The following is a 15,895-nucleotide window of genomic DNA, read 5'->3' as shown; positions in this document are numbered from 1 at the left end:
AAATTATTTTAAAAAACAAAATAAAACAGGATTTAAAGGTTTATCTCAGCTGCTGTTGTAATAGCATTATTATATTAACAGTGAACTTGTATTTAAAGGCTTCAGGTAATAAGAAATTTCAATTGAGGTTGTGTTCTGTAGTTCTTAGACTATGAGGGTGCAGTTAAGACTTCCAATCTGACCCTCCAAGCTCCCCCCCCCCCAAAAAAAACGACTTGCCAATCTCCCTACTGTGTTAACCATAATGCTGGTATTAAGTCCATTTGTGTCACTGAACCGTTGGTGTACCACGCACTAGCACAGAATACAAAATCCATCCCGATATCTACTTGAACCTCAGCAGGTATATTAGCTGCAGCTTTTTAATCTGTATTTTTAAAAGAGTTATCAAACACTTACGTTTAAAGCAGTAGGCATCAAATCTGCTATCAGGGGAGGGGAAGCATGTCTGGTTCTCAAAACGATACAGGGTTCTCACCCCAAGTAGACCACCTCCACACTGGGCCCTGGCCACAGTCACAGGGTGCCGCACGCTGGCATCAGACAGCCAGCCGTAATCGCATTGGTCAAAGCCGTTCCTCCAAGCTGCGTGAAGCTCTCCAACAGTCGCCAGCCTGGCATCCTGGTTTGTACACTCTGCTTCCGCCTCCTCGAAGGTGAACTTACTGGGAGCGGTGATGTGGAACACATCGCCTGGAAGAAGAGGAAGAAATGGGCTTAAGTCGGCTCCTCATTCTCTCCAAGAGTTGATAAATGCAGAGGGAGGACATGTGATACTTTTTACACTAAGGAGGCGGCTGCTTGTGCAGTGCAGCAAATAGCCACATGCTTATTTTGAGAATATTGTTATTACCATAGAATAACACTAAAATACCACATAGTTTAATTCTATACAAGTGTTTGTGTATGTATGAATACAGATGAGTATACCTGTGTGTATACATATGTTTGTGTATGTATATATGTATACATATATACACATATACACATATACATATATACATATACATATATCTTCCTTCCAAAAGTTAATAGAACATTCATTTGCTAATAAAGTTTGAGAAATCATTTTAAAACAAATCTTTCCAAGTAATTATTCAACATCCTGTGAGAAAATTCTAAAATCAAACAGTAGTTCTGACCATCCTTTTCCCACACTACCCATACAAATTAATCTTGTTGATCAAACAACTAGATAAGAAACACCCCTAGGAATTTGATTTTGGAAAGGATAGACACTGTAGAAATGAAAGGATTCTTAGTCTGCCTTGTGCCCCTGGCTCAGCATCCCCACGACAGGGTTGCAGCCACGGTTACATGGCAACACAGGCTAAGAGTGTTTGAGGGTTGATGTCAGCTCCCACTGAACAGCCTAAGTTCCCAGGCCTACACAGGGAGACCCCCCTCCCTGCTCAATTTCTCCTATGTGCTCTATCCAGAAAAGAGGACATGTGTTTTAATTTTCGTAAGGTCACCAGAAATGTTACCAGGTGTTCTAACCAAGATCGATAGACTGTTAGGCCTGCTAATTAATTAACAAGCAAATTCTGAATGCTTACCGTGCTCATCACTAAATCCAATTAGTAGAGAAGACTGTTCGTTTTAGTTAATATAAAACATCAAAATTCTGGAAAATTAGGTTTGCTAAAATGGCATTGTATTTTGGCAAGTAGAATAACAATTTGGCAGGATAAATTTCACTCAAATTAAATGGTACTTTAAGATGTGAGTACAAATGGCTAAAATCAGAAGAAACATTAAAGAGCACCTAGATACATGTAATGGGAGCAGGGAGGAGTACAGATGAGATGGAGAGGAAGCTAAATAGTTATCAGGGCAGTCCTGTTCCATGCCTCAGAGGTGATATATCAGACAACAGAGACACAGAATTCTTACAATGTTGACCTAGTGTAGACCCAAGCCAGGATGAACAAGCCAACCACTTAAAACAAATGGTATCACTAGTCTACATATATGATAGTTTTATGAGGCAAAAGAAAATTATTCATAGGAAAAAATGGCCAAAATACACATATCAGCTTTTCTTACTATAAATTCAAAATCTATACAGGGGAAAACAAACCAAACCCCATTAAGAACTAATAGATCAAAAGAATAAAAATTATTTTCACCATGGGGTTAAGAAGGGCAGAAGGAGGAACAGAACACAGGGGAAAAGGGGAACATGATCAGGTATTGGGAGTGAAGTCCTGAAGGCCAGCAGAATGAATGGAAATATGTTGCAGGAAATACTAATTAAAAAAAAAAATAGAACAAGCATGATCCTGCAGCTGTTTCTGTGGCCTGGCCTGCCATGCACTGGTGGGAAATGGCTGACCTGTTTTTTTATCTCATGGAGACTCCTGCTTAGTGCTCCAAAATCTCTCCACCCAGATCACTAAGTTCCCACTGGTGGGTCACTACTATGACAGCCACATGCTTCAAATCCCCCACAACCTTTGTGGTGCACATCTGGCAAACCCATGCTTTTTCACCCTACTTTCTCTCTTGAACCCAGACAAATCACTATGTGAAGGAAGACAGACTTAGTTTCAAAAAAGCAGTAACTCAATCACTGGTCACAGCAACTAAAATCCTAATTTCGTAAACGTTATTAAATTTAAATCCTACAGTGGCAAATCCTGACAGATCTTCCATTGAAACCCAGAGACACTCATAGCTATAGCTTGTCCTCATGCTATTCCCATCCAAAAAGACCCAACTCTCTCGTGCTTCCTCTCTTCCCCTTTCCAACCTGGAGTCCCACCTACTGGCCCAGCCATTGGCTCCCTTATTCTTTTTTTACCCCCCCCCCGATATATTTTTTATTTACATTTCACATGATTTCCCCTTTTCTGGCTCCCCACTCTCCAAAAGTCCTATAAGCCCTCTTCCCTCCCCTTATTCCCCCATCCACCCCTTCCCACTTCCCTGTTCTGGTATTCCCCTATATTGCTGCACTGAGTCTTTCCAGAACCAGGGGTCACTCCTCCGTTCTTCTTGGACATCATTTAATATGTGAATTATGTCTTGGGTATTCCAAGTTTCTAGGCTAATATTCACTTATCAGTGAGTGCATACCATGATTGATCTTTTGAGACTGGGTTGCCTCACTTAGTATGATGTTCTCTAGTTCCATCCATTTGTCTAAGAATTTCATGAATTCATTGTTTCTAATGGCTGAATAGTACTCCATTGTGTAAATATACCACGATTTTTTTTATCCATTCCTCCGTTGAGGGACACCTGGGTTCTTTCCAGCTTCTGGTTATTACAATTAGGGCTGCTATGAACATAGTGGAGCATGTGTCCTTATTGCATGCCAGGAAATCGTCTGGGTTTATGCCGAGGAGTGGTATAGCAGGATCCTCTGGAAGGGTCATGCCCAGATTTCTGAGCAACCACCAGACTGATTTCCAAAGTGGTTGTACCATCTTGCAATCCCCCCAGCAGGGGAGGAGCATTCCTCTTTCTCCACATCCTCGCCAACATCTGCAAGGCTGCCCCCTCTCTCCATATCTTTTCAATATAGTTCTTGAAGTCCTAGCTAGAGCAATTAGACAATATAAGGAAGTGAAAGGGTTACAAATTGGAAAGGAAGAAGTCAAACTATCACTATTTGCAGATGATATGATAGTATACTTAAGTGACCCAAAAAACTCTACCAGAGAACTCCTACAGCTGATAAACAACTTCAGCAAAGTGACTGGTTACAAAATCAACTCAAGCAAATCAGTTGCCTTTCTATACTCAAAGGATAGGCAGAGTGAGAAAGAAATTAGGAAATTGACACCCTTCACAATAGCCACAAACAGCATAAAGTATCTGGGGTGACTCTAACCAAATGAATAAAAGATCTGTATGAGAAAAACTTCAGGTCTCTGAAGAAGGAAATCAAAGAAGACCTCAGAAAATGGAAAAATCTTCCATGTTCGTGGATTGGCAGGATTAACATAGTTAAAATGGCCATCTTGCCAAAAGCAATATAAAGATTCAATGCAATCCCCATCAAAATCCCAACTCAGTTCTTCATAGAGTTAGAAAAAGCAATTCTCAAATTCATCTGGAATAACAAAAATAAATAAATAAATAAATAAATAAATAAATAAATAAAACAAAAACAAAAACAAAAAAAAAACCAGGATAGCAAAACTACTCTCAACAGTAAAAGAACTTCTGGAGTAATCAATATCCCAGACCTCAAGCAATACTACAGAGCAACAGTGTTAAAAACTGCATGGTATTGGCATAGTGACAGGCAAGTGGACCAAAGGAATAGAATTGAAGACCCAGAAATGCATCCACACACCTATGACCACTTGATCTTCAACAAAGGAGCTGAAAACATCCAGTGGAAAAAAGATAGCCTTTTCAACAAAGGGTGCTGGTTCAATTGGAGGTCAGCATGCAGAAGAATGTGAATTGATCCATCCTTATCTCCTTGTACTAAGCTCAACTCCAAGTGGATCAAGGACCTCCACATAAAACCTGACACACTGAAACTAATAGAAAAGAAACTGGGGAAGACCCTCGAGGACATGGGCACAGGGGGATAATTTCCTGAACAGAACACCAATAGCTTATGCTCTAAGATCAAGAATTGACAAATGAGATCTCATAAAATTACAAAGTTTCTGTAAGGCAAAAGACACTGTCAAAAGGACAAAACGTCAACCAACAGATTGGATCTTCACCAACTCTAAATCCAACAGAGGGTTAATATCTAATATATACACAAAGAACTCAAGAAGGTAGACCCCAGAGAACCAAATAACCCTATTAAAAAGTGTGGTACATGGCTCCCTTATTCATTAAGGGATTGGTTCACAAGAAGTCCCTAGAGTGTAGCTCACTCCTTGTCTGCAGCCCCTCCCAGGATAGTGGAATTAGCATCAACATACAAACAGCACCAGGCACATCCACAACACTTCCCCCTTTCTATTCTAATAAAAAACAAAACTTTCCTCTCAAGTATAAAAAATATCACCATTTTGTAATTTATAAAGTATAAAACAGGTGGTGAACCAAAGTGTTGGGCAAGAATCTACTAGAAATTTAAGTTATTAGCCTGAGAGTTAGAGTTTTATATTTTTAAGTGAATAGCTGGGTAGCACTGGGAGGAGTCACATGGACTCAAGCACAGAAACTTTGATACAAAGAAATTGCTCATAGGCACTGAGAACCCCAGGTGTGGGGAGTACAGGCTGCTCTGAGTCAGAGAGCTATAGATTAAGTTACCTACTTCTTGGGGGCAGAGATTGAACTGTGAATTTATAATATTGGGATTATTTGCTCTAAGAATAGATTTATATACAGATTTTGTCCAAATTGCATGGGGAATTTCTTCTACAGTTCAGAATTAGGATAGGGAAAATTAGTCACTGACTCCAAGTAGAGAGGGCAGTAAACAGGTATTTATTAATAATGTTTGTGGCTCCAGGCAGAGAGCAGAGCAGATAGATGGTATAAAGATGTATTGCTCTAATATGTCTCATAGGATACTCAAATTCCATCTAACGTAGGCTCCACAGGAATTCTGGGTTATTATACTGCATGGCAAAATAGAAAAGGCCTAAGAATAGGCACATACAGTATCTTAGTTTACTTTATTTGTTTTGGATTTTTTTAATTTTCAAAATGGGTTTTGTGGTTAATCCTCTGGGAGAGAGGTCAAAATAAAGGATTTTCTGGTTACTTGTTCAAGGATATGTTGATATGGGAGAAAGGTTTTGTCTATGTGTTTATACTGAAATTTTGTTTTGAGATTTGTATATTACAGAATATACAGCCTTGTTGAGTCCCATAGTCAGATATGATGAATTGACCTGCTTGAGCTCCTGATGTCTTAGACTTTCAGCCAGAACCAATCAAGACACGGGCATCAGAGACTAATACAGTCGTTGGTGTGGCCTTCTTAAGGCCAACCAACTTCCCCATTTTTTCTATCCTCCCCCCTTCAAAGATATCTCAACACCCATATTCAGCTTGAAGAATTTATGAAAAGTCATAGTCCCCGTTCCCTTGGCTTTGGTTCTGGAGGTAGTTATTATAGGTTGTCTTTCTAGGGAATGTAGAAATGGTCATATTTGGAACAGGGAGAGAATAGCTAAAATTGATTTACTGCCATAATCTCATTTGGTAGAAATCCTTAAAATTGTTACTAAGTTGAAGTCATAAGTTCTTATTTTGGTACAGAATTTATTTTGATGCAAAATCAAGGCTTTTCATTGGTATAAATTTCTTCTATTGATAGAAAAAATTTTAAAGTACAGGGCTTAGACCCAGTCCTTTTATAAATGCGATTATAAACAGATCTGAGATGTTTAAGACTATTTGTTAAGGACCAAATATCAAATGTATTATTGTTAGCATTTTCAAGATATTTAATTAGAAATAGCTGAGAGTAGTTATCAGAGAACATCCTTACTTTACATAAATAGTTGGTTTTCAAAAAGGTGAGAAATACACAGAATGTGACATTTAATGTTATTTATTCACTTGTTGTTGAGACAAATCTGCTAACACTTTACCTTTCCTGGATTCAAAGAACAAACTGAGCAACCAGTTGTGGCAGTCACTAGGCAAGAATTGCCTCATTTCATCTACAGACATAATACTGTCCAGGAAAGGACACAGTTTACAGGTTAGGACAGCCTAGTTCTGCTGAGAGAGAATAGATTAGTCCTTAATTTCCTGTTCCTCTAGGTCTGTCAGATGATCCTGAGCCAGAAGGCTGAAGACAGGTGGATGCTCCAACTTACCAAATTACTGGGGCTGTACAGGTAGGCAGCTGTCTCTACAATTTGTCTCAGTTCTGGAAGCTGTGTTAGACTTCCTATATATTTTCGGTTAATGTTGGTCATTCTCAGATTTCTAATGGGGTTGAAAAACTACTTATAGTCTCCTAGCCAACTCACACTATTTACTTTGAGAGAACAGATTTGAGAGGATGGTTTTCAGATGGCATATAATCTAGAGGCAGGACATAAGTCAAGGTAGAATCATAAGCCTTTTAATTTAGGATAGATGACAATGTTCTATCTTAATGACTTAAATGTTGGACTGGGTGTTTGATCTATCTTATATGTTATAAATTACAAAATGGTAATAGTTGTGCTCTATATTTAAGAAAAAGATTTTGTTTTTTTATTAGAACAGAAAGGGGGAAGTGTTGTGGATGGGCAGACAAGGAGTGAGTTACACTCTAGGGACTTCTTGTGAACCAACCCCTTAATGAATAAAGAAGCAAATAACTGGGCCAGTAGGTGGGATTACAGGTTGATTGCAGGAAAGAGTTGGGTCTTTTTGGATGGGAATAGCATGAGGACAAGCTGTAGCTATGAGTGTCTCCGGGTTTCAGTGGAAGATCTGTCAGGATTTGCCACTATAATAAGGTTTACTAAATTAAGATTTTAGTTGTTGCGCCCAGCAATTGAGTTACTGATTTTTTTTTTTTGAAATAAGTTTGTCTTTCTTCACACAGTGATTTGTCTGGGTTCAAGAAAGAAAGTAGGGTGGCAAAGCATGGGTTCGCCAGATTGCACCACAAAGGCTGTGGGGGATTTGAAGCATGGTGCTGCTGTGCTAGTAACCCACCAGTAGGAACTTAGCTTGCTAGACGGAGACAATTCTGGAGCTCCAGGCCAGAGAGTCTCCACAAGATAAACCAGGTCGGCCATTGCCTGCCAGTGCATGGCTGGCCAGCCTGCTGAGAACTGCTGAAAACTGCTGGCACAAGTGCAGGAACATGCTGATTCAATTTTTTTCAAATTTCCTGCAACAGAAATATACAACCTCTGGAGGTGGAAGATGAGGTGACCCTCTAGGGTGTACCAGAGACCTAGGAGGTGAGAAACTCTCAGGACTCAAAGGGAGGGTCCTTAGATGAACTGCCCTACACTGGGGAGAAGGAACTTGAAGAGTCCATCTCCAACAGAAAGATGGGGAATCATGTGGAAGGATGGGGTTGATATCCCACAGTGAAAAATAATTCTGACCCAGAACTGTTCCTGTCTAAAAGAATTGCAGGGACAAAAGTGAAGAAGAGAGTGAGGGAAAAGGTCCAGTGATCTGTCCAAATTGGGATCCATCCAAGAGGAGTCTCCAAGGCCTGATACTATTATTGATACTATGGTGTGCTTATAGACAGGAGCCTAGCATGACTACTCTTGGGAGGCCCAACAAGCAGCTGAAAGAGTCAGATGCAGATACTTTCACCCAACCAAAGGACAGAAGTCGGGGATCCTTGTGTTGAATTAGGGAAAGGCTGGAAGAAGCTGAGAAGGAGGGCATCCCTATAGGAAGACCAGCAAGTGTCAACAAACCTGGAGCCCCGAGATCTCTCAGACACTGAGCCACCAACCAGGCAACATGTACTACCTGATCCAAGACCCCAACAACAGAGGACTGCCTCATCTGGCCTCAATGAGTGAAGATGCACATAACCCTGAAAAAACTTGAGGCCCCAGGGAATGGGGAGGCCTGGTAGGGTGTGTAGGAGTGTGGGGACATCCTCTTGGAGTCGGGGAGGAGGAATGGGATGAGGAACTGTTGGAGGGCAGAACAGCAGGGAAGTAACAACTGGACTGTAAAAGAAAGATTAAAGATAATAAAAACAAAAAAGAAAAAGAGTAAGAATAAGTTTACATACTAAATCACCTAGACTGACGAACAACAATGGTAATCTCAAAATCCCCAAATGCACACAAACAAACAACAACAAAAACCACCTTTCCTCTCCCTGTTACTGCAATGTCAACAGCTACCCTATAAAGTTTCTAAGCAACAAAGTCACTTCTAGATACACAGTGTGCATTCAGTGATGCATGTTCAACAAATGACATTTCTGGTTCTTGTCATTTTGTTTTTGTTTCTGTATTTTTCCCATGCTCCTTAAGTAAAGTAAATTTTACAATAAATAACATTATTCTGTAGCCACCAGGAACAGGCACTGCATTTATCTATAGACTTGGCAGAAAGTCAAAAAAAGACTAGAGGGAGGTGTCATCTTGAGCAGCCTCACTGACTTTAGAATCACACCTGACTTAGGCCACATGAAATGGATGCATGTGGAAGAAGGAGGCCCCATAATTGTCCCTCAAATGTAGAACTCACAAGTTTGTTATTCCAGGTGACATTGCGCTGGACATCTTAGCTTCTGGCACTGCTAAGCACTCTGTTCTGAAGCAAACCTACTTTTGCTTCTGACTAACAAGGGTGATCTTCCAGCCAGCATGTGCAAAGATTCTCATTCATTAAGGAAAACTCTGCTTCTAGAGACAAAAGCCAGAGCAAGCTGCGAATGAGAAGCAATGGCCCCCAGAGAACTATTACCCAGCTTTATAGGGCAAATATAGCTGGGTATTAAAATGAATAAAGATTCCCTTATTGCCAATGGTTATAAAGAGGAATGCCATTTTTATTTACCAATGAAGTTACTAAGTTTTTCATGTAAGCAGTATCATGAGATGAAACCTTACATCAGTGATCTAACTCATGTGGAGGATACAACTTCCCTTTACATCTGTACTACCCGTAGAAGAGTGATTTTATTAGCTGAATGTCTGTGATCCCAAGATTGCTTAATTTCAACTTCACTTATATGTAAGGACCTTTACAACCTTGCAAAGATTTAATTTCATTTACCAAGGTGTTATATTTATTTTGCTTTTGATTGTATGTAAGTTTGTCTCTCTCTGTGTATGTTCATGTGCATGCCTGTTCCCTTGACCTCCAGAAGTAGCTGTCAGACACCCTAAAGCTGGAGCTACCATTTGTTGTGAGCTAGGCAATATGAGAACCAATCTGGATCTCTGCAAGAATAGCAAGTGTTCTTAACCATTAAGCTGTCTGTCTCTTCAGCTCCCAACATTGTGAACTATAGACTTGGCACAAAGTCAAAAAAAGACTAGAGGGAGGTGTCATCTTGAGCAGCCTCACTGACTTTAGAATCACACCTGACTTAGGCCACATGAAATGGATTGAAAAGAATCACCACTGGAAATCATGCCTCTTGGATGAAAACGGAATAGTTTAGTAGATTGATTGAACTTATTTTAAGGTAAGGATAGAAAATTTTCATTCATCAAGATAACATGTAGTAACTCACTCTCTGTGGTGTAATTATTATTTTGGAATAATAAGAAAATGGAAAGAAAAAGATTTACATCATCTCTACTCCAAAAATTAATAATGTGAGTCTTCCTCCATCATAATGTCTTGCTCATATCAATCCCTAAAAATATAACCAATCCTGTACCACATAACTATATTATTGTTCTTTAGTCACCTCTTATTGTTTGACAAGAAGTCCACTGTAAAATTCTAGCAGCTGGCCTCATTAAAACAGAGATGCAGATTTTTTAAGGCTCATGCACACACATTCATATTAGTGCACACATAAAATATAATGCAGAACAGAGGATTTTACTTGCAAGATAATTTGCCTATTTGAATAGAAAACATATAAACAGTATCCTATGTCACATTATCACACATTTTCAAGCTAATTGCTTCAAGCTTTAGCTTACTCCTATTTTGATCACCTTTCCAGATATGGTCTACAACAGTGGTTTTCAAACTGTGGGTCATGCCCACTTCAGGGCTAAACGACCCTTTCATGGCGGTCTCGTGTCAGATATCCTGCATATCAGATATTGCCATTTGATTAATAACTGTACCAAAGTTACACTTATAAAGTAGCAATGAAAATAATTTTATGGTTATGGGTTACCGCAATATGAGGAACTGTATTAAAGGGTCAAAATAATAGGAAGGTAGAGAAACTCTAGTCTAGAAAGCCAGGCAATTATGGCTCAAGCTTTTGATCTCAGAACTCAGGAGGCAGGGGCAGGGGCAGTGGCAGGCAAATGTCTGTGAGTTCAAGGTCAGCCTCATCTACAGAATGAGTTCCAGAAAAGCCAGGGCTACATATAGGAACCGTGTCCCCAAGAAAAAACAAAAAGGAAAGAAAGAAGGAAGGAAGGAAGGAAGGAAGGAAGGAAGGAAGGAAGGAAGGAAGGAAGGAAGGAAGGAAGGAAGGAAGGAAGGAAAAGGGAAAGAAGAAGGTAGGGCAGTCTTAGAGGTTGTCAGATATGGAAGGAAGGAAGGAAGGAAGGAAGGAAGGAAGGAAGGAAGGAAGGAAGGAAGGAAGGAAGGAAGGAAGGAAGGAGAAGGAGGGAGGGAAGGAGGGAAGGATGGAAGGAAAGAAAGAACTTGAAGGCAATTTGTTTATATTTTAATATCTGGTGACAATATACAAACTAGAAATTTATTAATGATAGGACTTAGCATCATCATAAATATTAAGGAGAATTGCTTTAGTTTGACCAGTAGCTTCTGCAAGCCTCCCTTGAAAGCAGACCACGCCTGTTTTCTCCATGCTTCTGAGTGTCTTATGAAAAAGATACTTCTTGGCAGCCTGAGAAGTGACACATGGAGAAACACAGCAATGGGGAAACACATTAAAGCATGAATAATGATCCATGGTGTCCAAACTCTAAAGCTTCCTCCCAGGAGACACACAGCAGAACTGTTCAAAAGCCAAAGTCCAGGGCAAGCCTGGAACGCTCAGGCGGATTGCCGTGCTCAGCGGTCAAAGCTCAGGCGTTCCCAGGCTTCCTGAGCCAGGGGATGTTCAGGGTGGCATCAGATATTGTTTCTTTTGTCAACATGTGCTCATGGTCCTGGTGTACCGAACTATGGCTGTGAATATCAGCTCAATAAACTAGCAAAATCCATGCTCTTGATTTTAGTTTCACTCTGAAAGTATATATATATACGTATATATATACATATATATGTATACATATACATATATATATATACACACACATATATATACACACATATATATGTATACACACATATACATATATATGCATGTAATGTATATGTGTATATGTATATGCATATATACACCTTATATACAAGTATGTGTATATACATATATATATGTATATATACATATATATATATTCTTGTTATTTATTGTTATTTAGGTGAAATTACATGTGAGCAGCTTATCAATAACTAAGATGAATGATTTGAAAATAACCAGAGAAGATGAGTATTTAAGTCAAAACTAGTTGCCAAATATGCCAGATCACAAAGTATTAACATAACATAATCATTAACCTCAAAGTACTGACTTGAAAATTTTAAAAGGATTTCCCTTTTTACTCTTTCTCTATCATATTTTGACTAAAATACATGTATACTCACATATATAAAATTTTAAGTTAAAAGTGAATATTCATTATCCTTTGAGACACAAATCAATTAGCTATGTATATCTGGTATAGCCTCTCCCATACACTGCTTTCTAACTCCTTAAAGGGCCACAATTTCTAGATACTACCATCATGTGTCAGTTCCCTAAGACTGAGTCTTACAACCCGTATAACAGTCTTTGTAAACAATGACGGGAAGGCTCTGTGCTGTCAGAACAGCATTCCTAGTGCTCACACCCCTGGGCCAGTATTAGTGTGCCAGGGTTTCTCATTTGGGAGTAAAGACCCTAGAAAGGTACATATGTGCTTTCCAAATTTCTCACTTGTACTAAGCTGCAGTTGTTGATATAGGTATAGGTGTAGGTAAAGGTATAGGTGTAGGTGTAGGGGTAGGGGTAGGTGTAGGGGTAGGGGTAGGGGTAGGTGTAGGTGTAGGTGTAGATGTAGTAGATGTAGATGTAGATGTAGATGTAGATGTAGATATAGATATAGATATAGATATAGATAGATACAAATACAGATACAGATCTTTGAATTAGCACCTATAGTGATTACATTGTAAAATTGTGAAATGGTCAAATCAATTTCTTTCTGCACATTTGAAGCAGATAATTAGAACAAGAAAATTTAAAAATCTACATTCACATCAAAAATACAAAATTAAAAATAAGTTCAAAAAAGAACTGTAAATTCTATACTCTGAAAACTAAAAGAATTCTTGTATAAAGTCAAATATTTAAAAAAAAATCGTGAAAAAAAATCTATATTCATAGATTCCAAGACTTACAATTGTTATAATGGCGATATACTCCGACTTGATCTGGAGATTTAGTGAAATCGCTACTGTGTCCTAACTAACTTCCTTGTAGAAACTGGCAATCTGATTCTAAAATTAATTTAGAAACTCAAGAGACTCAGAATAGCAGCTAGGAGGACTCACATGTTCCAATTTCAAACTTTACTACAATTATATAGCAAGAAAGGCAATATTGTATTGTAAGCCAAGCATTTAGACATACATCTATAATCACCTAACCTTGGAGGTAGAGACAATAAGATTGGGAGTTCAGGGATAGCCTTGGCTACATAGAAGCTTTGTGACCAGCCTGTGCTATGTGAGAATCTGTCTCAAAACTCACAACAGAAAAAAAAGAGACAATATACCAGTGATGTAATGATGGGCATTATCATTGTGATAGAATTTAAAGTCTAAAAGTAAATATATGTCTGGTTGATTTATATTCAAGAGGATAGAAAACCCATTAAATGGGGGGGAAAAAGAATAGGCCATGTAAGAAATTCTGCTGAGGTAACAGAATGATGTTTTTGAACCTAATTCAAGTGTGTGTGTGTGTGTGTGTGTGTGTGTGTGTGTGTGTGTATGTGTATGTGTGTGTGTGTGTGTGTGTGTGTGTGTATCAATCAAGTAAAAGTCAAGAGAATTAAAAGTCATAAAATTCATCTGGCCATAGGGGAGCATACCTTTATTCCTAGCATTTGGAATGGGCAGAGGCAGGTGTATCTATGTGAGTTCCTAAATAGCCAAGTCTGTTACACAAAAAAACCTTGCCTCAAAAAGCACGGGATGGGTGGGGAGGGGAAGTCATGAAATTCTTTGAATAAAACACAATAGAAAGTTTTTATGACTGGCTATCTGGCAATATTTTCTTAGTGTTAACACCAAAAGAAAAACAATAGATAAACTAGATTTGGTTGATGAACTGGATTGGGTTAAAATTTAAAACTTCTTAAGTTCAAATGATCTCATTAAGAGTTTGAATGACACCTCAAAGACAAGGGGTAATATTTTCAAGTAATATACAAAGCAATGGTCAACAATTTGAAGAGATTTAAAAAAGTTTAAAGAAAAACCTGATTTCTATCAAGCATTTCTTGGTTTTTATTATATGTGTTCATGCCTATAACAATGCCTTGATATTTGCCAAAATAAAATATATATATGTATACAGAAACTTATGACCTTTCCTCAACTGAGAGCTTAGAGTATTTTTTCAGAAATAAGATTGGACTTGATATTTGAAGAAAAGAAATCAAAACTCAAATACAAAGCATATGAAACTAACTCTAAAGAAAGTAAAAGTTTCTGACAAGAAATTCCAGTGCAAACCAGAAAAGCCAACCAAGAAATTCTGGAAACGTGTTTTTGAATCCCAGCGATAGAGAATATTGGAAAGAGGGTCTGGGCATGGACTCTCTGTGATGCCCAGAGAACCACTGCAGGAAAGGCATGCACGAGGTCCCCAAAACACAGAATGGGACCTAGCTTCTGAATGTGGGGTAACTACCTTTAAAGGCAGGGATCCACAGAAAACACAGGCCATGAGCAAATAGGACCCAGGGCCCCACAGTTCAAGGTGAAGAAACTCTAAGCCGATCAGACAGGTCAACCAGGAAAGAAGGTTATCTGACCTCATCATTCACACTCATATTCATCCACAGAGAAAATATAATGTCTTTAAAAAGATAGGTATTTCCTGACAACTATTTGCTACCTTACCCAAATAAATAATCTAGTTTTATTTAGAAGGGATTGGTTGTTTTTTAAGTTTGGGATATTTTTAGCTGAAATATTTACATTATACTTGTCACAGCTTGCTCCTACCAATTTCATCAGCTAGGCACACAAACCTTTTTTTTCCTATATTCTTTGTTTACATTCCAAATGACTTCCCCTTTCCAGGTTCCCCCCTCCCCATAAGTCCCATAAGCCCTCTTCCCTATGCCCTTTCCCCAATCAACCCCTTCCCTCTTCTCTATCCTGGTAATCCCCTACAATGCTGCATCAAGCCTTTCAAGGACCAGGGCCCTCTCCATCCTTCTTCTTGGGAATCATTTGATGTGTGAATTGTGTCCTGAGTATTCAGAGCTTCTGGGCTAATATCCACTTATTAGTGACTGCACTCCATGTGTGTTTGTTTGTGATTGGGTTACCTCACTTAGGATGATATTTTCCAGTTCCAACCATTTGCCTAAAAATTTCATGAATTCATCATTTTTATTCGCTGAGTAGTATTCCATTGTGTAAATGTACCACATTTTCTGTATCCATTCCTCCATTGAGGGACATCTGGGTTCTTTCCTGCTTCTGGCTATTATAAATAAGTATGGACATAGTGGAGCATGTGTCCTTATTGCATGCCAGGGACCATCCCTAGCAGAGAAATTCATTATATCACTGAGCACCTTCACAAAGACTTAAACCTTCAAATGTTAGGACTGTGGCAGTATGTGTGTGTGTGCATGAGTCTGGCCAGAATGTTTCTGACTTGTGTCTGTGATTTTGGCTGACAGTGACTAGCACCAGAGTAAATTTTTTCCAAACAAATTAGGAGAGATAGTATGTAACTATGTATTTGCAACAGCATTATTAATACTGTTCCAGTATATAGTCAATCACATGCAAAATGATCCAGTCTTCATGTTGTCCTGATTCTAGTAGTTCATGTCCCTCAAAGGGCTAAGACTCAAGCTGACTTGAGCACTGCACTCTTACCCCCTCAGATCAAGTCCATTTCCAAGAACTCTCTAGGGATGAAACTTAGTAGTTTCCAAAGAACTTTTTCAACACTTAAGAATCTTCTTTACTGGAAAACTTCACCTCCTATAGAACCTAATACACAAAGGAGAGGTTTCAAAATGTTTTT

The 15,895-nt window shown here is 38.8% G+C and overlaps 1 protein-coding gene across 2 annotated transcripts in view; it reads right to left on the bottom strand.

Moving 5' to 3' along the window:
- Vcan (versican) overlaps positions 1 to 15,895 on the bottom strand; it is a 104,232-nt gene that overhangs the window by 63,702 nt on the left and 24,635 nt on the right. For both annotated transcript variants that reach the window (XM_052159789.1, XM_052159787.1), the window contains exon 6: positions 400 to 693. In XM_052159789.1, coding sequence (XP_052015749.1) covers positions 400 to 693 — 294 coding nt within the window. The remainder of the gene's footprint in view (positions 1 to 399; positions 694 to 15,895) is intronic.

Source organism: Apodemus sylvaticus, chromosome 16 (assembly GCF_947179515.1).
Source record: "Apodemus sylvaticus chromosome 16, mApoSyl1.1, whole genome shotgun sequence".
Lineage (NCBI taxonomy): Eukaryota > Metazoa > Chordata > Mammalia > Rodentia > Muridae > Apodemus > Apodemus sylvaticus.
Note: the sequence above shows the minus strand (reverse complement) of the source record. Positions and strands in the feature narration are given on the sequence as shown.